The sequence below is a fragment of the Echinops telfairi genome, unplaced genomic scaffold (assembly GCF_000313985.2).
Source record: "Echinops telfairi isolate 266 unplaced genomic scaffold, ASM31398v2 ScPeMD7_443;HRSCAF=831, whole genome shotgun sequence".
NCBI lineage: Eukaryota > Metazoa > Chordata > Mammalia > Afrosoricida > Tenrecidae > Echinops > Echinops telfairi.
In genome coordinates, this window is record NW_022104341.1 from 54473944 (window position 1) to 54497324 (window position 23381).

Sequence of the window (23381 nt, forward strand, 5' to 3'; positions counted from 1 at the left end):
ACTGTGTGTATGGACCAACGTTTCTTTACTCCCACTTCTACTCGTGGCCCTTTGGGTTGTTTTCAACTGCTTACTACTGTGAGGAGTACTGTGATGCACATGAGAGTGCATCTGTCTGGTCCTCTCATGGCTCTGACCTCTACCAAGCAGAGGCTCTGCTGACTTGTTTGGGATTTCTGTTCCCAGTTGTTTGAGTGGTGCCAATGTGGTTTCCACAACGGTTTCACCTAGTTACAGAACCACCAGCAGCATATCGGAGTCCCAATCTCTCTGTACCTTCCCTGCATTTTCTGTTCTCTCTTTTTCTGAATCGGCCTGTCACAGTTGGTGTAAGGTGATTTACATCTCCAGATGGCTAATGATTGTGAGCATGTCTTCATACAGTTGTTAGCCGTTTGAATGTAATTTTTGGTGAACTGCCTGTTCATATTATTTGTTCAATTTTAATTGGATTATTCATTTTTTTCTTGAGTTCTTGAAGTTTCTACAGATTTTAGACTTTCGTCTTATGTCTACTTTGTCATTATTAAAGATTTATTCCAAGCCCGTTAGTTCTCCTTTTACTCTTTTGATGAAATCTTTTGGTGTATATTGGTGTCCTATTTTCAGCGGGGCTTATTGTGTCTGCGTGTGCTTTCTTCACTGTGCTTCATAGCATGAGTATGCCCTGCCATAGAGCCCTTAATTTAGTCCCTATTTTCTCACTGAGAGTCTTTATATTTTTGGCATTTGCATTAAGTCTATGATCAATCTTCAGGTTTACTTTGTACATGGGGTGATGTCTGAGTCCCGTTTCATTCTTCTGCAGATGAAGTTCCAATTTTGTCCACGCCATTTGTTGAAGACAATATCTCTTTCTCATTTAATGTTTTCTAACACCGAGTTCACTTCTTGGATTTCTATTCGGTTCCATTGGTTTAGGTACCTACCATGTTACCAGTACCAGGCTGTTTTTGACTACAGGTAGTTACAGGTCTCCTTCTTTGTTGTTATTAAGAAATTCTTTGCTTATGCTGTGTCTCGTCTTTCTCCATATGAAGTTAGTAATTAGTTTTCTATTACTTTAAAAAATGGAGTTGGTCTCTGGCTGGCTTGGAATTGCATTTTATTTACAGATTGTTTTGAATAGTATTGACATTTCCACAATATTAAGTTTTCCTATCCGCCAACATCAGAATATTTTTCTATTTATGTAGGTCTCTTTTTGTTTCTCGCAGCAGTGTTTTGTAGTTTTCATTATACAAGTCTTTTGTTCCTCTGGTTAGGTTCATTCCTAATATTTTATCTTTTGGATGGTTATTATAAATGATATTATTTTCTTGATTTCCTTTTCAGAACTCTCTTTATTAGTACCTACAAATCCTATTGATTTTTCTATGTTGACTTCATATCCTGCCAGGTTGCAGAATCTCTCAATTGCTCCAAACAACATTTTTGTTGAATGTTTGAGTTTTTATTTGGAGAATTTTACACATACAATCATATCATCTGAAAATAGGTAGAGTTTCATTTCTTCTCTGCCAATTTCTTTTTATTGTCAAATGGTTTTGTTAAGACTTTAAGCACAAAGTTGACAACAGTAGTGATAAGATGTGTACTTGTCTGGTTCCTGTTCATGAGGAAATGCTTTACATTTTTCCAACTATTCGATGAAGTCCAATATTTTAATTAAATAAAGGAGCTTTCAATGGTAAAATGATTTTTCTATCTAACAATAATTGTGTTTGATTTTCTACATTTGACTGATACATAGAATTTTCAAAGATAATATTTTTTATGTATTATTAAATAATCATTTCATTCAATTAATTGTTTACATTAAAATACATATTCAAAATACATCAAATAAAAGGTTATCATAGGGTCAGATATCTGTGTAATGTAGTGTTTAAGTACAAGGTATTAATGTAAAAAACCTGCAATTTAATCTTCTACAGTTTTTTTTGCAAATAATTCAACTTGTGTAAAATTCAATTTATGTCTGAAACAGAGCTAGTGGTGTCTGCTTCTTATGCTGCTCCAAAGATTAAATTATTATTTTTTCCATAGTAAGAACTACAGAGAAATTATGTTACTTTTCTCTACCTTTCTTTTTATTCTGGCCTTTCAATGTTAAATAGAACTTTTTTTTCTCTTTTTTTTAGTCCCCGCCGCTGCCGCCCCGCGCCGCCCTCGCCCGGAACGTGCGCCCGGCCGCTCCCAAATAGAACATTATTTAAAATACCTTTTTAGTTTTAATTTTTATTGTTGAAATAGGCAAATCAAGATGAAATCCAGCAATCCCTGTTTAAATGGTCTTCTTTTCTACTTTGGAAGTTCAGAGAACTATGTTACAGTCACCAAATATCTAGTAAAATAGTTGAACCACGTGAAATTGAAAGTTTTAAAGCTGAGGTTGAAAAGTCAATGTAAAGCTCCTTCATAAGTGTAAATGTGTTTTGCATTTAAACATTTTCCTTTATATGTCTTAAAATTATATCCCCATATCGCAAGGCATTAAAAAATAAAAATAACAGAAAACTATCACTCATAATTATACTTCCTTACCACAACCATAAAGGTGACATTTCATATTATGTCTTTCTAATCTAATTTGATTGTTTTAATATTACTTCTTACTGTATTGTGATTTCTCACTTTAGAATTTATTTTCAATGTCAATGTAAAATTAGCATGAACACGAAATATATCACTCATATTAATAGCCCTTTGACAATTAAAGGGGTGTGTTGTTATAAAAGTCGTAGTGGCTCAGTAGCATATGTGTTGGACTACTAAGCACAAGATTGATGGTTCAAACCCAGTGATTTCTATGTGGGAGAAAGGTGAGGCTATCTGCTTTTGTAAAGATTTACAGTGTTGGAGACCCTGAAGAGCACTCCTACGCTGCCCGATTGGGTCACTATGAGTTGGAATGACCTCAATGGCAGGAGCTTTGTGGGTTATTAATTATGCCACATCAAAAGTTATAATTTGAGTTGTTCAGGAGAGCAGAGAAATACGGTCATGTTTTCAAGCTGATGGAGTAGATATGCCATAATTCAGTAGCAATTTCCTTAGAGTTGAACAATATAAATGTTTCATATTTTGCAAAATGTATCTTCTTATTTACCCACTCCACCAAATGCTCCTTCTGAGTTTTAGAAATAAAGAGAAAGAAACTCATGAATTCAAAATACTGGTGTAAGGAATTTCTATATATATATATAAAATAATAAATGCAAATTTGCATAATAGAATTGCTATGAAGGTTTAAATAGAATAAAGCAATGTCTTGAGGCATGATAGGGTCTCAATAAATGCTAATTCCAATTTTTTGGCTTAAGTAATTGATATTTTCAAGTTTATAGTGATAATTTTAAAAATGTTTCTTCATGATATTCAGGCTATACTCTAAAGTTCACATCTAAAACTAAAATTATAATGATAACATTCAAAGTTATAACATTTGCACTTCAGAGCTTTTATTTCTTAATATTTTATAGGTTTTATAGATAAACAAAACTAACAATACTTTCAAGGAAATTTAGTTAATTAGAATTGAAATATTAGACATAAATAGAATTTATCATACATTCTAGAAATGGTAGCTGTGTTGGTGTGTGAAGATACTGACATTTATTTTATTGTTGACGAAACAACATCACGGCCCAAGACCTTTAGTAAATCCTTTCCAGGGTTTCGGTTTTCCAGTTTTCCCCCCTCCATATGCTATCTTTGAAGTAGAAAAGTTCTAGCTTTCAAATATAGTTTATTGCCCAATATTTGACTTAAAGTTGAGTGTCATTAAATAAGGAGGCTTGGTGATTCAGTTAGTTTAATGTTGGACTGCTGTTGGTTCAAACTCAGCAATTGTTTTGCGGGAGAAAGATGAGGCTCTGTGCTTCTTTAGAGCAGTTTTGAAGAGCAGTTTTTCATCCCCTACAGCAGGGTCCTCAAACTTTTTAAACTGGGGGCCAGTTCACTGTCCCTCAGACCTGTTGGAGGGCTGGACTATAGTTTTAAAAAAAATGTGAACAAATTCCTATGCACACTGCACATATCTTGTTGTAAAGTAAAAAACAAAACTGGGCAAAAACACCCGGCGGGCTGGATAAATGTCCTCAGTGGGCTGCATGTGGCCACGGGCCATAGTTTGAGGACCCCTGCCAGGGTCACCATAATTGGAATTGACTCAATGGGAGGACTCGAAGTGCTTGCTGATGAAGATGCATTACAACTCAAGCTGAAGAAAACAACCTTCACAACTGGACAAATAGATAACACCGTGATAAATGGGGAAAAGATTGAAGTTGTCAAAGATTTTGTCTTGGCTTGTATCCACAATCAATTCTCATGGAAGCAGCAGTCAAAAAATCAAAAGACATGTTACATTAGTAAGTCTGCAGCACGAAACCTTTTTAGAGTACTGAAAAGCAAGGCTGCTACTTTGAGGACTAAGGTGTGCCTGACCCAAGCCATGGTATTTTCAATTGCTTCCTATGCAGATGGAAACAGGACATTAAACAAGGAAGACTAAGAATCAATGCAGATGAGCTATGACGCTGGTGAAGAATATTCAAATTATTATAGACTACCCAAGACACCAAAAGAACCTGTCTTGAAACAAGTACAACCAGAATGCTCCTTGGAAGCAAGAATGGTAAAACTGTCTCACTTGCTTTGGACATGTTATCAGAAGTGACCAGTCCCTGGGAAAGGACATCATGCATAGTAAAGCCGAGGGGCAGGGAAAAAGAAGATTCTTGAGTAAATGGATTCACCATGGTTACAACAGTTGACTCAAACATAATAATAATTGTGAGGCTGACACAGGGCTGGGTACTGTTATAGGGTCACTATGAATTGAATGGACTCGAAGGTATCTAACAACAACAATAACAATCTACCACGGGTCTCAAATTATATTTCCAACTGTTCCTTGTAAGGAACACCATCTTAACTTCTATTTCATTGCAATGAAATATGGCTCACTTAATATGACTGCATTAGCCCTAGTCTTTGTTACTCCCATCAAAGATGTTTATCTACCTGATGGGCCTTGATAAGAAGAGAGGTAGGCAAAGTGGGTGCATAAGCAAATGTGGTGAAGAAAACTGATGGTGCCCAGCTATCAAAAGATATAGCATCTGGGGTCTTAAATGCTTGAAGATAAACAAGCAGCCATCTACCTGAGAAGCAACAAAGCCCACATGGACGAAGCACACTGGCCTACGTGATCATGAGGTATTGACGGGATCAGGTATCAGGCATCAAAGACCCAGAACAAAAAACATATAATTGAGAATGAGGGGGAGTGCGGGATGGAGACATAAAGCCCATTCTTAGGCAATTGGATATCTCCTTACAGAAGGGTCCCGGGAAGAAGAGGTGCCAGTCAGTGTGCAGTATAGCACTGATGAAACATATAATTTTCCTCTAGTTCTTTAATCTTTCCTCCCCACCACTATCATGCTTCCAATTCTATCTTACGAATCTGGTTAGACCAGAGCATGTACATGGGTACAGACAAGAGCTGGAAACAAAGGGAATCCAGGGCAGATAAACCCCTCAGGACCAATATTGAGAGTAGGCATATCAGAAGGGAAAGGGGAAGGTGGTGGGAGCAAGGGGGGTCCAATCACAATGATCTACATATAACCCCCTCCCAGGGGGATGGACAACAAAAAAGTGGGTGAAGGGAGACATCGATCAGTGTAAGACATGAAAAAATAATAATCATTTATACATTATCAAGGTTTCACGGGAGAGAGAGGGTGAGGGAGGGGAAAAATGAGGAGCTGAGACCAAGAGCTCAGGTAGAAAGAAAATGTTTTGAAAATGATGAGGGCAACAAATGTACAAATGTGCTTGACACAATGGATGGATATATGGATTGTCATAAGAGTTGTACGAGCCCCCAATAAAATGATTTTTTTTTAAAAGAGAGAGAGGTAGTGGGAGCAATTGATTGGGATATATTATTCAGATGCGAAGCATTGTTAACTGAGTTAACAATGAGTTAATTTTGATTGCCATCAGCCTAAGTATAAAATTGCTCATATCAAAAGCAAAAAGTAGGGATTTCATTATCACAAAAAAGAACAGCCAGGAATGGTTAGCGACCTTTGGACTATGAATTCCATATGTATTGACTCTCCTAGATTCTGGAGACAATTATGACCAAAGCCTGAGGCAGAGGGACTTCTGAGCTCACAAGACAAGTAAAGCCCAGTGCATTTGGGCAAGAGACTGTCCTGTGGAGTGGTGCCTTAGTACCCTTGATGAAGGAAGCTGGGTTAGCTGACCACTGGCGCAAGAGCAGGGTACCTTCAGGCTGAGGCCTATGGTGGGATGGCACGCCCTTGGGCATTTCTAAAAGAAGTCTATAACTTTGCCTGAGTGTGTGACAGCTGGGCCAAGAGGTGGAGGGCCAGAGAGAGCCCTACCAATGGTCATGGCAGAAAAGAAATTGTCCTGACTTAAAAACTTTATCCTGAGTATTTCTCATTACATTACACTAATTGGATCCTGAGTCTCTCCTAATAAATCCCACAATCATATTTTCTGGAGTTTTATGTGGCCATTGCGGACAAGTAGAGGGCAGGGAAATGAGAGGACCTTGGGAGGAACTGTTCGCGTTAGATAGGATTACCTAGAGAAGCAGGGTGGAGACATGTCTGACACCTGCATTGTGGCAATCAGCCCGGGGAGCTGAAGGATGTCATATGTGTTGTTGTTATCAGGTGCCACAGAGGTTGGTCTGCCCCATAGCAACCCTGTGCACAACAGAAGGCAGCACTCCAGGGGCCTGCTCCATCCTCACAATTGTTCCTATTTCGGAGCCCCTTGTTGCAGCCGCTGTGTCCATGCGTCTGGTTGAGGGCCTTCTCTGTTTTGCTGCCCCCGCTTTACCAAGCATGACGTCCTTCTCCAGGACTGTGCTCCCTGACAATATGCCCCACATATACAAGGCGAAGTCTCTCTACTCTTGCCTCTAAGGAGCACTCTGCTGTACTTCTAAGCCAGATATGGACCACAGCAGTTTCAACATCCATTTTTTTACAATTTGTTCCACTTCTAGTTCAATTTACAGCCTCTTCCCACAATCCAAAGAAAAATTGCCTTGACTATTTGCTCACCTCGACTTTTTCAGTGAAAAATATCCTTTCAGGTTCACTTTGCCAAACCTTCTTTTGCTTTCTGAAACCATTGCATACATTAAATGCCTTTCAGGTGGGCGTTAGCATCACCATCTCCATGTGCACAAAGGACTAAAGGATTTTCTCGAATTCTGGTGTCAGTTTTGTATAATTGATGTGTCAATCTTACTTAGAAACTAATTATCTGTCTCTCAGTACCCTTGATTTGTTACAGCCTCTACCAAATATTATTGTAACTTTCAATAGCATTTCTAGGCTATATTTTTACTTCTACAGATAGGAACTTTTATATTCAGGTTCACAATCTTCTAATGCATCTTCTTGCTATGATTTCTTGATCTTCTTAATTCCAAAGACTTCTGTCCTTATATCAGACTGGTAATTTATTAACATGATCATATGCTGGGTTTCACTTTTCCATGGCCTTTCACTACTAACAGATATTTAACCACAATTAACTTTCCCTAAATTTTTCTGGGAGTAAGATTAAATTCTGAGTCTTAGCTCAGAAAATTGTACACCTATTTCTGCTTATACCATGAAGTGTTCATCTCATTCAGGGGACCATATCTTTGGAAACTGAGTTTAATATTCCCTTTTAAATTTTATTTAATAAAATTATTGTGAATTGTATGAAAGTTAACAGAGCAGATCAGTTTCCCATTTATCAATTCATACACTTTTATTTCCTGTCATTGCCTGCAACCCTCTAAGTAACATCACGAACCTCACTGCCTGTATTCCTTTTTCTGTTCCTCCTTTTGTCCAAGCCGTTCGGAATTTTGTCTTGGTTAAATGCTGCCCCTTTGATCTCAAATGGTTAATTATTCTAAGGTGTGCATACCTCTCTTCTGTTAATATTCCCCGTTAATACCTGTCTATTGTTTGTTTGAATACTGAACCCTAGAGGGAGTTCACTACATCAAAAGGGACTATGGGTTTCAGAGGATCCGTCAATTTTGGCCTGACCAGTAAACATGATTTTTTAAAATGATTTTGAGCTTTGGTTCACATTTTTCTCCCACTCTATCCAGAACTTTCTGATCTAACAGCTTCTGGTGCAGTTGGTACTTGTAGTTTGGGCACCATCTTGTTCTTCCTGTCTTAGAGTCCTTGAAACTAATATGTGACTGGTCAATTAGTCCACTGAACTAATTGCTTCCGTGCATCGTTGATCATTTTCACTCTTTTTTCTCCAGACAGGGTCAGACTAATGCTTGCACCTTACATGGCCACTTATGAACCCCAGACACTACTCATCACGGTGGGATGTACACCATTGTTTTTGTGGACGGTTTTATCCTATTTGACCTTAGTATTCCCCAAGATCATAATCCTGAGTCCTCAGGCATCATGACTAATTCATTCAAGGTGCCTGATTAAATCTAAGAAGTTTTCATAACTCTGCCTTCTGTATGCTTCACCATATTCATGAGCATTTTTGCAGCAAAGCCAAATAGACATGTATAGTTATCCTCTGTCAAACATTTAGATGCATTGATAAACTCCCACTCTCCTTTGCACATTGGTTCAGTCAGTGTGTCTATCCATCCATCCATCTACTCTTACATCATCATTATTACAGGACTGTGTACTTAAAATATTTACCCTGTTACCATGAACTCTTATATTCCCTCCAGTGCCTTCCCCTGCTATCATAATATTTTGCTGACCACCCTCTTATTTTATATTGTCGTCTACTTTATCCAAGTTAACATGTGTTTACCTTCTAGCCTCTGGTGGCATTGGGCTAAGTGTAGGGTTGCTAACCACAAGCTTGGCAGTTCTAACTCATCCCAGCTCTCCACAGGCAAAAGATGAGGTTTTCTGTCCCCTTAGTTATTTGTAGCTTTGAAAACCCACAGGAGGTAATTTTACTCTGCCCTATAGGGTTGTTATGAGTTGGAATGGACTCGATAGCAGTGAGTGAGTAGTGACCCGCCAGCCAGTAATTTGCCCTCACTTCCCTTCCACCTTGAGAGTGGGCTGTATTTGGGCTGCTAACTATGAAGTTAGGAGTTCGAAACTAATAGCCATTTGTAGGGCAAAAGCTAAGGCTTTTTTACTCCTGTAAAGAGTTACCGTCTCAGAAACCCACAGGGGCCTTTCTATCTTGTCCTGTCCTTATTGCAGTGGTTCTCAACCTTCCTGATACTGGGACCCTTTAACGTAGTTCCTCATGTCGTGGTGACCCTATACGTGGGCATATCAACCCAGGGTCGAGAACTACTGCCCTCTGGGTCGTTATAAGGCAGAATCACCTCAATGGCACTGATCTTTGAGTGAGTCCTTTTTACCTCTGAAACCACCAGAAAATGTTTCTTTTAGTGTGATGACCTTTTATGATAGTAGTTTCATACCATATTCGTCCTTTTCTGCTCATAACATCTCTATGGTCCATGTCTCCCATTCTACTGTTCTCACAGACTTGGCTCTTTGTTCATCTCATGACCTCCATGACCCGAGCACTCTCTATTCCTGGTTATGCCTTTTCTTTTTCCAAACTGAACTACATGGTCTGCCTCTTTTTATGTATCTACCTAAACCATAAACTCTCATACCCCATCTGCCAGGTCCTTGTTTTCACTTTCTCACCAGACCTATAACTCATGACTACTTTCTTAGTTCTTGCTCTCTTACATATAATGTTGCCTGGCAGCCACTGAAAACGATGACATAATTTGCTTCAAAGTAGTGCCATTGTGTGCCAGTTAGGCTTTTATTTCTGATCAGCATCTTTTGTTGAACAATTATAGTCTGATTATTTCTTTGCCATTATTTTATTATGTTAAATTTTAAATGCAACTTCAAAATCCATTAACTTTCTCTATCCTAGTGCATTATTATTCAGTAGAAACATAAGAAAAAACAGTTTAATTACTAATACTCACTTAGAAATTGGATTGACACTGGCTTCAATTATTGTTAAACACTTACAGCACTTTATGTTTTCTGGAAATTCTTGTACACCTAAAATGGAAAACAAATTTTTTTAAGTCATAGATACTCCAGCAAAAATTCTACAAACTATAGTTTTAAATAATAAGAATAATTGACTAGTATACTATAAAGAAATCATTAGATTGATGATATAAGAACAATAACATTATAATATGGTATACACATACATGAATATTTCTAACACAATTTAAATGTTAAATAATATCCTGTAATAGTATTATTATAGAGTTCAAAGTATAAAATTTGGGATAAGACATATTTTGAGTCCTTACCAACCAAAGGAAAAAATTGTTTAAATTCTGTAGTTAACAGCATAACGTTGTCCATATTGAAGGGATTAGGGGGAGGGAGTGGTAATCAACAGATACAATGAATATAAGATAAAAAAATCTTTGTTCCCAGAATGCTTTAAAATAAGATTGGACGATTGAACACAGGCATCTAGAAAATGATTTAAGGTCAAATCATATAAAAACAAGTGCTCCCTAATGTGGTGCTCTAACAGGCTGTGTGCAACTCTTCCTGTTGGCTGTGTGGGAGTGGGCTGAGGTGAGCCCCGATGCTTGGGTCCTTTCCTAGCATCTCTACAGGAACCAGCTTGGCTGCCTGCCCTCCGAGAATTGCTCATCTGCTTTTATAACTGTGCTGTTCGCTATGTGACAGAAAAACACAGGTTTTTCAAAGAAACTGAAGATCCAAGATCCACAAAACCCATCTGAAAATGTTGGGGTCAGAGGAATAAAAGATAGTTTGTGTGGGGCATCTCCATCAATTGACACCAATGAATCAAATATAATCATCTCGGAAAATGTTCGAAGAGAGCTATAGGGAAGCACTCTGAGGTGCCTGCAGTAACACTGCTCCTCATTGATGCGATGACTAAACCTGTCAACAATTCCATCAAGGACTAATTCTGTCCAGGACTGCATGCCTGAGAGAAGCAACGGAACAACTTGTCCTAGGATACAGTTGGAGTTTTGATGACAAAGTTCAAGAAACAAAATGTTCCAAGTTATTAACTACCACAAACCTGGACCTCCAAAGCCAATGTGACCAGAGCAGGATAGACAAAACCAACAAGAACCCATTCATTTATTGCCAAACTGGAATGTGAGGCTATTTCTCACACATTTCTCTTCGGTGAAATGCCTTCAGAAACTATGCTTTCTTTACATTATTGTTGAAGTATTTTTGCTTCCTAAAAATACCCCGAAGCTTCTTATTAGGCGTGTGTTCCCCGAGAAAAGGACTCCCTGGGTGATACAAACAGCTCAGCTGCTAACCGGTTATACCTGTGAGAAATTTGAACTCACCCAAAGATGTCTCAGAAGAAGCCCTGCCCTTGAGTCTGTTTGCTTCGGACTCAAAAGCAAGGAATGAGCCCACAGAAAACTGCAGACTCGCTGCCACTGGGTCAGCACTGTTTACAGACACTCTACAGACGTATTGGAACATCCCCTTTAGGTTTCCACGTCTGCAAGTAACGATGGTGCAGAAAGCCTAGAGAAGATGCTGCTGGGTTCCAACTGCCGTCCTCTCAGTGGTTAGCAGATCAATGCTTAACCCATTGTGCCACCAGAGCCGCTTCTATCAGAACAAAGACCTCTCAGTAAACTGAAAAAATCAGCCAGGGACAACCCCATTGAACCCAATTCTCCTCTGACATGCATGGGGTCTCCAGGAATTGAATCCATCAACATGGCAACGTGTTTATTTGTCTATTTTCCTTAAGAGAAAGGCCAAGTTTCTCTTTGGGACAAGTTTTAACATCCAGGATTGCCCTTGCTAACTGGATATATTAAAAAAAAAAAGGCAAGCAAGTCGGTCTTAAGTGCTTCCTCTTTCCTATTTACTTTGCATCTTTGCAATCAGCAGGAGTGCATGGTGCCTCCTTTCCCTCTCATCTTTTTCTCTCTGTTGGCTGTCTGGGCTCATTACAAGCTGATGCCTTAGCTCCACAGGTTCCAATCTTCGAGCACTATTTACTTAAATTATGTGTAAATCAAGATATGGAAGCAGAAGTAAATTAAAATACAGTTTCACGAATCTAAATCTATCTTTTATTTTCTATTTAAAATGGAATTGCCTGCTGTGGAGAAAATGATACTCCACTATTAGTTGAAAAAGTTACATTACATTGTTTACGATTTAAATTTAAAAGTGTTCAGGGCCGAGCTTACCAAGGAAACCAAACTCACTGCCACCAGTTGATGCTGGCTCCTACTGGCTCTGACTGGAATCCCCTGGAAGGACTTCCTGGTTGAATAACCCCAGGCAAGGCACTGAGTGCCCTACTTTCCTATTCTGATAAATGGTGACTGTATGTATGTAGAGCTTTCATCATAGGCTTGAAGTGAGGATTAAGCTTTCATCATGGAGTTGTAGTGCGGATTACAGAAACCACACAGGTAAACTAAATTGCAAAATCCACTATGACTGTACAGCAGTGTAGAACAACTTCATAGGGTTTGTGAGGCTGTAAATCTTTATAGAAACACAATGCCTTATCTTTCTTCTATAGACGGACTGCTGCCTTTGAACTGTTGGCTTTTTCATTAGCAGCTGAACTGGTAATTAACTGCTCTACTAGGGATATTTAATAACCACAGAATGATCCATGAATTTCATTTATAATTAGTAGAAATTAAAAGAAAGAAATTGAACTTTCAGCCCCAACTGTAAAGATCTTGTAAGTCATCACCCCTGTTCGCACACAGGAAAAAAGCTAAAAAAATGAAAGATCACCAAGTCTTTTTAGATTTATCAAATAAAACAAAGTAAGGTCACACAAGACAAACGGAGTCACCCCAAGTCCACTCAGACAATTGGAGATCTGAGCAGATAGCAAAAAGGAATCACAATTGAATTTCTATGGTGGTTAATTTAATATGTCAATTGGAGTAGACTATGTTTGGTAGAACCATGTTTGGTTCAAGAGTAATCGAGATGTTGTTATGAAGGTTTTATTGCTGGTTGTCATGGAGTTCTCTCTAATTCATGACAACCAGATGCATAACAGAATTCAACATTGCCCAATTTAGTTGTACCATCTTCACGATCCAGTGCTTAGTTTGAGCCCACTGTCGGGGCTATTGTGTCAGTCTATCTAACGGAGACTTTCCCTTATCTTCCTTTTTGTCCTTTACCACGTAGGATGCTTCACATAAGATTAGATCACTTGGTGTTAAGTAGATGACCTTCTATAAAGTGAGCAGATCCTCAGGGCAAAAAGGGGTTTTTCTGCCTGCAGACTATAAGTGTACATTTCCCCAGAGCTTCTCCATTCTTTACTTGTCCTTATCACAATACTGCAGGAATCGGAAACCAGTAGTCTGACTTTAAGATTCTGCAGTTGCCATTCTTTTACAATCACATGAGCCAATCCCTTATAAAACATTCTTTCTCCTGTCTCTTCCTAACACCCCCACCCCTACTCCCGACACACAGACACAAATATTCATGAAATAACTTCTGTTGTTCTAGAAAACCCTAAGATAATTCACTGGAGGGTGATTGATTCATTGGTAGCGACTTAGAGTAGACTACCACGAGAGACTTGAAATAATCCTGAAGACGCAGCCTTTAGGAAAATAACACAAGTTTATAACTTTACCAAGCATGATGTCCTTCTCCAGGGACTGGTCTTTCCTGACAATATGTCCAAAGTAAGCAAGATGAAGTCTAGCCATCCTTGTTGCTAAGGAGTCCTCTGTTGGCATTTCTTCCAAGACAGATCAGTTTGTCCTTTTACCAATCCATGGTATTTACAGTACTCTTCAATAGCATCACAATTCAAATGCATGGGATCTTAGGTTTTCCTTATTCAATGTCCAACTTTCACATGCATACGAGGCAATTGAAAATACCATGTTGTGGGTCAGGCACACCTTAGCCCTCAAAGCAACCTCCGTGGTTTCCAGTTCTCTAAAGAGGACTTGTATAATAGATTTACCCAAGGCAGCTAATCTTTTGAGTTCTTGACTACTGCTTCCATGAGCACTGATTGTGGGTCCAAGCAAGACAAAATCCTTGACAACTTCTAGCTTTTCTCCGTTGGTCAAGATGTTACCACTTGGTTCAGTTGAGATAATTTTGATCTTTTTACATCGAGTTGTAATGCATACTGAAGGCAGCAATGCTTGATTTTCATCAGACAATGCTCCAAGTTCTCACTTTTGGCAAGCAATGTAGTGTCATCTGCATATCATAGGCTGTTAATAAGTCTTCCTCCAAACCTGATGCTGCATTCTTCTCTTTATACTCCAACTTCTCTATTTGCTAAGCATACAAATTAAATAAGTATTGTGAGAGGATACAACTCTGTCACACACCTTTCCTGATTTTATACCATGCAGTATTCCCTTGTTCTGTTTGCACAACTGCCTTTTGATCCATGTACAAGTTCTTTTGATCCATGTACAAGTTCTGCATGAGCACAATGAAGTGTTCTGGAATTTCTAAAGTTATTTATAGTTTGTTATGATCCACACAGCCAAATGCCTTGGCATAGTCAATAAAACACAAGTAAATATCTTTCTGGTATTCTCTGATTTCAGTCAAGATCCAGCTGACAGTAGCAATGATATCTCTTCTTCCACATCCTGTTCTGAACCTCTGGCAACTTTCTGTCTGTGCACGGCCACGACTGATGTTGGGTGGTCTTCAGCAAAATTGTACTTGATGTTTTAGAAATAACATTGTTTTGTTGGGTCACCTTTCTTTGGAACGGGTACAAATAGGGACATTTTCTAATCAGTTGGCCAAGTAGCTGTCTTCCAAATTGCCTGGCAGAAACAAGTGTGTGCTTTCAGTGCTTCATCAGGTTGTTGAAACATTTCAATTGTTATTCCAACAATTCCTGGAACCTTGTTTTTGGGTAATGCTTTCAGTGCAGCTTGAATTTCTTCCTTCAGCACCGTTGGTTCTTGCTTAAGTGCTGCCTTCTGAAATGCTGGAATGCCGACTAACCTAACACATGGGGATGGAAAATAGCAACACAAGTCTCTGTTAGCCTTCCTTTCTTACTTCCTGGGTAGGGATGAGGGAGCGATGGCACTTATAAAGATGACATCCCAGGGTCAGGTTCAGAAAAGACTGACAACTGATATTAGGTTCATAAAATGCTCCTCCTTCTTTCTACCCCATACCTTATTACCACATCGATCAGATTTCTATAAAATGAAAACAAAATGGAATTACAGACAGGACAAGAGAAATATAAAATTCAGATGCTAAAGAATCTCTAAGTAAACCCTGCAAAACAGAGGAGACAACTGCTTATAGTTACAACAAATAGTAAATATAATTTTATTTCTTATCTAGAAAAGAATAAAATCTTACACCAGAGCTCTATTTACCTCAATTCTTTTTATCTGACAGATAATGTCTAGCTTGCAATAAGAAAAAAAAATGATAAAGCATGCTAAAAGGCAGAAAACAGTCTGAGGAGAAGGCTCAGAACCAAGCTCTAATACAGTAGAGATGTTAGAATTAGAAGCAGGTTCAGAGAGGGAGAGTTGTAGGAGTTATTACACTGGAGACATAAAATAACCGATTAATATTGAGCTAGTTGATTCAGTGGTAGAATTCTTGCTTTCCATGTATGAGTATAATATATGTACCGTATTTTTATACAAATAATGAACATTCTACTTTTTTATCTTTTGCATACTGTACCCTCTTTCCATGAGGTATTTTCATAAGTGCACAATACTAACTTTTTAGAACAATAGGTGAAAAAATTGAACAGTATTCTTGCCTTAAAGGTTTGAGGACATGAGTGGCAAAATATGTATCATGCAAACTATCTATATACGATCCATTGTACAACAGGACTATTAGAACAGAGAAAAAGAAAAGACCGAAGAATCATTTCAATTAAAATGTTTGAGAATTTTTCAAAATAAATAATAGAAACCAAAGCATCAATTCAGAATTTTCAGAAAACAACAAGCAGGGTAAAGACCCCAAAGTTTACACTTTCATATATATTCAGAATCCAAAGGTAAAATTTTAGGGGGAAAAAATCACCTTACTTTCAGAGAAAGAAGAATCAGAATTATGTTGAAATTTTCTTCAGAAATTATGTAAGCAGAGGGAGAATGAAGTGAAATATTTAGGTGTGAAGTAAACCCAATAATCTCATTTTTTGTATCCAGCAAAATTATTATTCAGAAGTGAAGTGCACATAAGATTTTCCCAATTTGTGGTGAGTAGACCTGACTGGCAAAAATGTTAAATAATTTTTTCAGAGAAAAAGAATACTGTATAGGTTAAAATTTAGATATTCCTAAATAAAGAGTGGTTGATAAGAAATAAGACCTCTTATTTTTCTTATAATCCTAATGTCATAAGATCAAGGACCACTGATACTAAAGAAAGTTCAAATTTTAATGAAGGCATTGCTGGAAAATGAGGCTCTAAGAATTGATGGCACACTCGTTGAAATGTTTCCGCAAATGGGTGCAGTGCTGGAAGTGTTTACTCAGGTATGTTAAAAAGAAAGCATCATCAGTCACTAAGAGAGAGACATACTGGCCAACAGCTGTAAAGTGACAAACATTGGAAGGCCACTTAAGATATATATATATTTATATAAAATGCACTGTATTTTATATGTAAAATGTAGATATGTATTTATATATAAAATATACTGGAATCTGTTGTATATTTTCTAAAATTGATACAGAGGTGGAAGATCCTCCTAAAATTAAAATGTTTTTCTTTATAAAATAAAATTATTTTTAGCTTAAAATTATTATTTTATTATAATAATATTTTTGCTTAAAATATATTTTTACTAAAAAATTGGATGACAAAAACTGAACTGACTAAAAGAGCTCTTTTTCATGTCTGTTTCAAAAAATGGCCATCAGGTAGAGTGTGGAAATTCTCTTAAAAATCATTAAAAGCACATTCTAGCAAACTATGCAGACAAGAATTCAAAAGAGGTTGGGCTGTACATGGATAGAAAACCAGAGGTCCACGCTGGATCCCTAAAGGGATGTGGTGTACGTTCTGTCACTGCTGATGTTAGGTGCATCATGTCTGAAGGCAAGGGATGTCAGAGACATGTGACTACCGGTCTTTTAAAACAACTTGAATAACAACATGAACAATGAAAATTTCAGAACACTTAACTGTACTCCTGAGGAATCTGTACATAGACCATGTGGCAGTTGTTTAAATACAAGAGGCTACTGTAAAATAGGAAAAGGTTTACAATAGAATTGTATGAGTTTACCGGACTTTATTAATCTGCATGCTAAGAAACTAATTTGAGAAGCTGGGCTCTGTGAAGACGAACAGTGTGATATGTAAATGACACAACCTTGCTTCCCAAAAATAAAGATGATTTTGAAGTATTTACTGATGAAGATCAAAGACTTCAGGATGGATTATACCACAACGTGAATAACATAAAATCCTAAAAATTGAGTTAGTAAATAACATGACTGATGGTGAAAATTTGTAGTTGTTCAGGTTTTGCTCTACATGGATCAACAATCAACCTCCGCGGGAGTTCTCACTTCATCAAGTCAAGGCCGACTCATGTGACATTGGGTGGGTGTTTGAGACTGTAGTGCTTTATGGGCGTAGAAAGCCCAGTCTTTCTCCCGCCCAGGTGCTGTTTGCTTCACTGCAGGCCACGCCGATTTCAGCCCAACATGTAACCCCACACCACCAGGGCTCCCTATCCAGGAAATAAAATGATGTATGGCATTGGAAAAATCTGCTGCAAGACAACTCTTAAAATCTTAAAAGTTAAAATGCCCAATTTGATGATTAAAGTGGGGCTGACCTAAAGTATGGTATTTTCAATGGCTTCATATGCATTCAAAAGGTAGATACACACGCATTCCCACACAAAACTACGATGAATTGATGCATTCAGATTGTAATGTTGCTGAAGAATACTGAATGTAGGATGGATATGTCTTGTCATCAGGAAAGTCCAATAATTAGAGTAGGCCATTGCATTTCCTAAAGTAGGGAGTCAGCAAAATTTTTATTGTGGAAGGACACAAACGCTCTAACAATAGGCATATCAGTGATTATGAGGAAAGTCCATGCCCGGCAACATGTTGTTCTGCTGGACGAAAGGTTACTCTGAGAAGGAGCCAACTCAAGGATAACTAATGCCAACAAGAGCAACTGCTCTAAAAGAAAGAAGTGTATTCAAAATCACAATAACAAGAATATGGTGTATGGCTATGTTCTATGGATATATGGAATGAATGAGGATGTATTATGGAACAGGAAGGAGGAATTTGGTCCACACTGTTAATATGTACCTGCACTGCCAGTGAAGCAGTACATTGTTTTGAAAAGTAGTCTTAAATCAGTTGTAAATGTATTTTACAGACTCCTGGGAACCATTGTGGCACAGTGGTTATCTGTTGGGCTGTGATCTGCGAGGTCGGCAGTTCAACCACAGAAGAAAGAACTGTCTACTCCCCTGAACAGTTCGTCTCAGAAACCCACAGGGGGCAGTTCTACCAATCCGATAGGGTCACTATGATTCAGTATTGACAGGAGGACAGTGAGTTTTTAAGGGTCATTAAAAATTATTTAAGGAAATATAACTATTGCTTTTTTTCTAAAAGAAGAGAGAAAATTGAGCCAAAGAAAAGGTCCCAGTAGGCCCAGAGAAGCAAAAACGAATGGAAGACAAAAAGAAAGGGAGTAAATTGTAAGAACGAAATAATAAACAGAAAACAGCTTCAACTATAATATATATTAATCTAACTACCAGTATATCAGTCATCACTTTAAACATGGAAAATATGAAATACTAATTTAAAAACTTGGATTGTCAGAGTATATATAATAAATAATATCCAGCTATATATTGTCTACCAAAAAACCCACTTTAAATATAACACTTCAGCTAGAATAGAGGTAAAGGAATGGGGAAAGAGTATTATCTTAATACTGTATATAACACTAGTGACATTCATTGCAGATACAAATTTCAGATGAAGAAAAATTACCAAGGAAAAAGGAACATGATATAAAGATGAAAAAGGAACAAAAAGTTGAGTAGTCAAGAAGAAAATAATCCCAGAAGCACATATGTCCAGCAACAAAGCTGTATCTCAGCAACTGATGGGAAAACTGATAGAATTTCATGGAGGAATAGAAAACTCAGCAACTCAGTTGGAGACTTCAAGCAATGGCTATCAGCAGCTGTTAATAAACTGGCACAAAGGAGCCACGTCAGGCCATGATGGAACTGGACAGCACCACCAATCAAGTGAATTTAATTGACGTTTATGAGTGACTTCATTTGACGAGAGCAGAATGTATATTCTTCTTAAGTTCACAGGAAACATGCATCATATTCTGAGCTGTAAAATATTTTAACAATATATAAAAAAGAATCCCAGAAAATATGCTCTGAAAGGACAATAGTACACAACTATACAGTAACAAAAAATAGCTACAAGATACCAAATGTCCAGAGTTTAAACAAACTTCCAAATATATGAGTCAAAGTTGAAATCACAAGAACAATTAAAAATTACTTTGAACAAAGAGAAAATAAAAATACAACTTATAAAAATTTGTGGAACACAGTGAAAGCAGTGTTTAGAGGGAAACTTATAGTATTGAATATTAAAAATATTTTTTAAATCTCTGAAATAATTATCTAAGTTCCCATTTAAGAAACTAAAAAAATGAAAAGAAAATTAAATTCAAAGTAAATAGAAGAAATAGAATTAAAACTGGAGCAGAAATCTATGGTATTGAGTAGAATAGAGAAAATCAATGGAACCAAAATTTGATCTTTTAAAGGAAATTGATTAAATTGGTGAGTGAGCTAGTCAAGGTTTATTGTGCCAACCCGGGCGGTAAACACATGTGGGATTAACTGGAAGGTAGAGAGATAAATAGCTCAGTGACCCTTGCCTTTCTCGTTCTCTGGTCTCTGGCTTTGTGATGGTCAGACCAGGGTGCAGCTGCTTAGCCAGTTCCCTGCTTCAGCTGGCAAGGCTCACTTCCTGTAATTCATCCCTGAGGAGAAGGCACATGAACCTACCTCGATGCAGCCCTGGGTGCTGGAGCAGCCGCATGGAGACCCCTGCCAGCCCTGAGATGCTTACACACTCAGATTCAGCTTTCTTCCTGCAGTCAGCATCATTGTGTGTGTTTTGTGAGATGGATGAGGGCTGTGTAGATCCTTGTGGGACATATGGGCTAATGCTGAACTTACGGGCTTGGACAGCACTGAGTTGAAATGCTCTCTTAATGTACACTTACCCGTTATATAAAACTCTCTCTTATACATATCTGAGTTTCTGTGGCTTTGTTTCCTTAGTTTACCCAGACTAACACAGTGAGAGTCTAGAGTAAGGCCAAGCAAGAAAGAGAAGATACAAATAAGGAATGGAAAAAGGAAAACAGAACTGCCACTTCCTGTCCATGGATACTGAAAGGATAATGAAGTAATGTTATGCACAACTCAATATCCTCAAATTTTATAGTGTAGATGAAACGCTGTTCTTAAAAGATACATTCTATCAAGGTGTTATTAAAAACAAACAACAAACAGACAAACAAAACCTCTGCCATTGCCTGGATTTTGACTCATAGGGACCCTATAGAGCAGAGTAGAATCACTCCTTTGGGTTTCTGAGACTAAATCTTTATAGGAGCAGACAGCTTCTTTATCCTGCTGAATAGTGGGTGAGACATTGCAGGTAACGGTTCAGTGAGTAACCCAATATGCTACCAGGGCAACTTAAATGTTGGTGTTTGTTGCCACCAACTCCATTCTGACTCAGAGCTACACTGTACACAACAGAACAAAACACCGTGCAGTCCTTATGATAATTACCATTTGGACTCTTTGCAGTATGCTTCCTTCTCCAGGAATTGGTCTCTCCTGATAACTAATCTAAAGTACTTGAGATGAAGTCTCACCATCCTCATTTCTAATGAGCATTGTGCCTCTACTTTTTCTAATACAGGTTTGTTTATTCTTCTGACAGTTGCTTATATATATAATATCAAAGGAACTTTTACTAAACAAAAATATCAATATTTGAAGCTATTGTGTTTCTTAACATATCCTCCATCTACATCCATACACTTTTAATGACTGTGATTTGACCTCTAATCCTTCCCCAAATGATTCTTCACTACTTCTTTTATAATATCTCAAAGCCTCAGCTCGGGCATCCCAAAGAGACTCAAATTGTGTTCATTTAGATTTCCTTTGAGGGTCAAGAATGAAAACAAGCCTGAAGAAGCAAGGTCAAGGCTGTGCAGAGGATGGAGGAAGGTTTTGCAACAAAATTCTCATAGCCCTGCTACGTACCAAGAATGAGCACGAAGATTGTCATGATGGGGAAGAAAAACTCTAGGTACACCTTCTCTGACCTTCTTCAAACCAATTTTTGTGTGTGTCTCTTTCTTATTAATTCTTCATAATAACCCTGTAGTCATCTTGTGTCCTTGCAGAAAATCTATCGAAGTTATTCTTTTGCCACCACCCATCAACATTACCTTCTGAACTGGTCAATCTGACTTGAGTTTTTCGAGCCCAACAGATTTCGTTGGAAGCCACAGTTTGGGTTGGAAATTGTACTCTGGATCATATACTGCTAAATCCAAGACAGTGCCAGTTATGACTCATGCCATAAAATTTACCTGAAATACCATTTTTTGAGATGCTCTTCCTGCAACACTTTGACACCCAATGAGCCCCAAACTTGCTGAGGCCGAGATGTTTGCTTAAAATTGTAAATGGTGAGTTATGTGAGATCCCATCCTCAGTAGCTAGTGCATCAATGTAATCCTACAGGCTTGCTTCTTCCAGCCGTTTCTGAATTTCAGTCACAGTTTTTTTCATTTCAGCTTCAGATTTTTGAGGTTTTAATATCTATTTAAATTTGCTTATGAACTATTTCTAGAGTGGATCTACTACAACCCACACAGAAAGTTGGAAATGTGAACGAATGCCAGTTTTGTCACTTGGATTATCCATGTAACTTTGACAGACATAATCTTTCAACTTCAGTGACTAATTTCTTGCATAATTGAAAGGATTATTGTATCAGATCATATGAATGTATAGCACTTTGTATCATGTCTAATTCTTAGTAAGTGGCCAATAAATACTAAATAAAAATTCTTGCATTAATAATAGTTTTGCTACCACATTTTCTCATATCATGTTTAAGATAATTCAGTTCTCTTAACAATCTTGTAAGAAATAAATATTGGACAATAATATCTATACTTTATACATAACGAACCTTACATTCACATAAAATGAGTGATTCATTCAAAGAATGTATAGGTATTTATAGACATGAATGGACATTTAAAAAAGAATACTAAATAAACTCGTTACCATCTAGTCAATTCTGACTCAGATGCACCTATATGCTTCAGTGTAGAACTATGCTGTGTTGGGTTTTCAATGACTATGCACTTTGGAAATAGATTGACAAGATTTTATTCTGAGGCAACTCTGAGTGGATTTGAAGTGACCAACTTTTGGGTAGTCACTGACCTCTTAACTCTTTGAGATATATATATGAGGTTTAACCCAAGTTTTAAAATGCTATGGTAGCATGTTAGGTGAAAGTCGGACTGCTAACCGTAAGGCTGGCAGCTCAAAACCACTAGTCTGTAGGAGAAAGCTGAGGCTGTCTGCTTCTGTAGGTTCACTTTGAGTTGGAATCCACTTGAAGGTAGTATGTTTAAGAAATCCTGCAAGAGGAAAGTAAAAGGAAATAGAGGAAAGAACTACGGGGTAAAGGGCATTTATAGAAGTCTAAATACAGGCATGTACATAGGTAAACATATTTATTTATGATGATGAGGAAATAAATCTATGTGAACATAATTATAGGTTTAGTACTAAGGTAGCAGATGGATATTGGGCCTCCAGTCAAATACTCCCTCAATGCAAGAACACGGTTCTATCAAACTGGCATTCCATGATGCTCACCTTCCCAACCCGATTGCTGAAGACAAATGGGTGCATAAGCAAATGTGGTGGAGAAAGCTGATGGTGCCCAGCTATCTAAAGATAAAGTGTCTGCGGTCTTAAAGGCTTGAAGGTAAACGAGTGGTTATCTAGCACAGAAGCATCAAAGCCGCATAGAAAAAGCATGCCAGCCTGTGTGATCATGAGGTGTCGAAGGGATCAGGTAACAAGCATCAACAAAGAAAAATCACATCATTGGGAATGAGGGGGCAGTGCAGAATGGGGACCCAAAGGCCATTTGTGGGCAACTGGACATCCCCTAACAGAAGGGTCAT

General features: G+C 37.8%; 1 protein-coding gene across 7 annotated transcripts in view; it reads right to left on the bottom strand.

Annotated features, from left to right (window-relative positions):
• The window catches only part of LRRC7 (leucine rich repeat containing 7), a 595712-nt gene that overhangs the window by 286946 nt on the left and 285385 nt on the right, over positions 1–23381 (bottom strand). For all 7 annotated transcript variants that reach the window (XM_045292109.1, XM_045292107.1, XM_045292106.1 and 4 more), the window contains exon 6: positions 10034–10112. In XM_045292109.1, coding sequence (XP_045148044.1) covers positions 10034–10112 — 79 coding nt within the window. The remainder of the gene's footprint in view (positions 1–10033; positions 10113–23381) is intronic.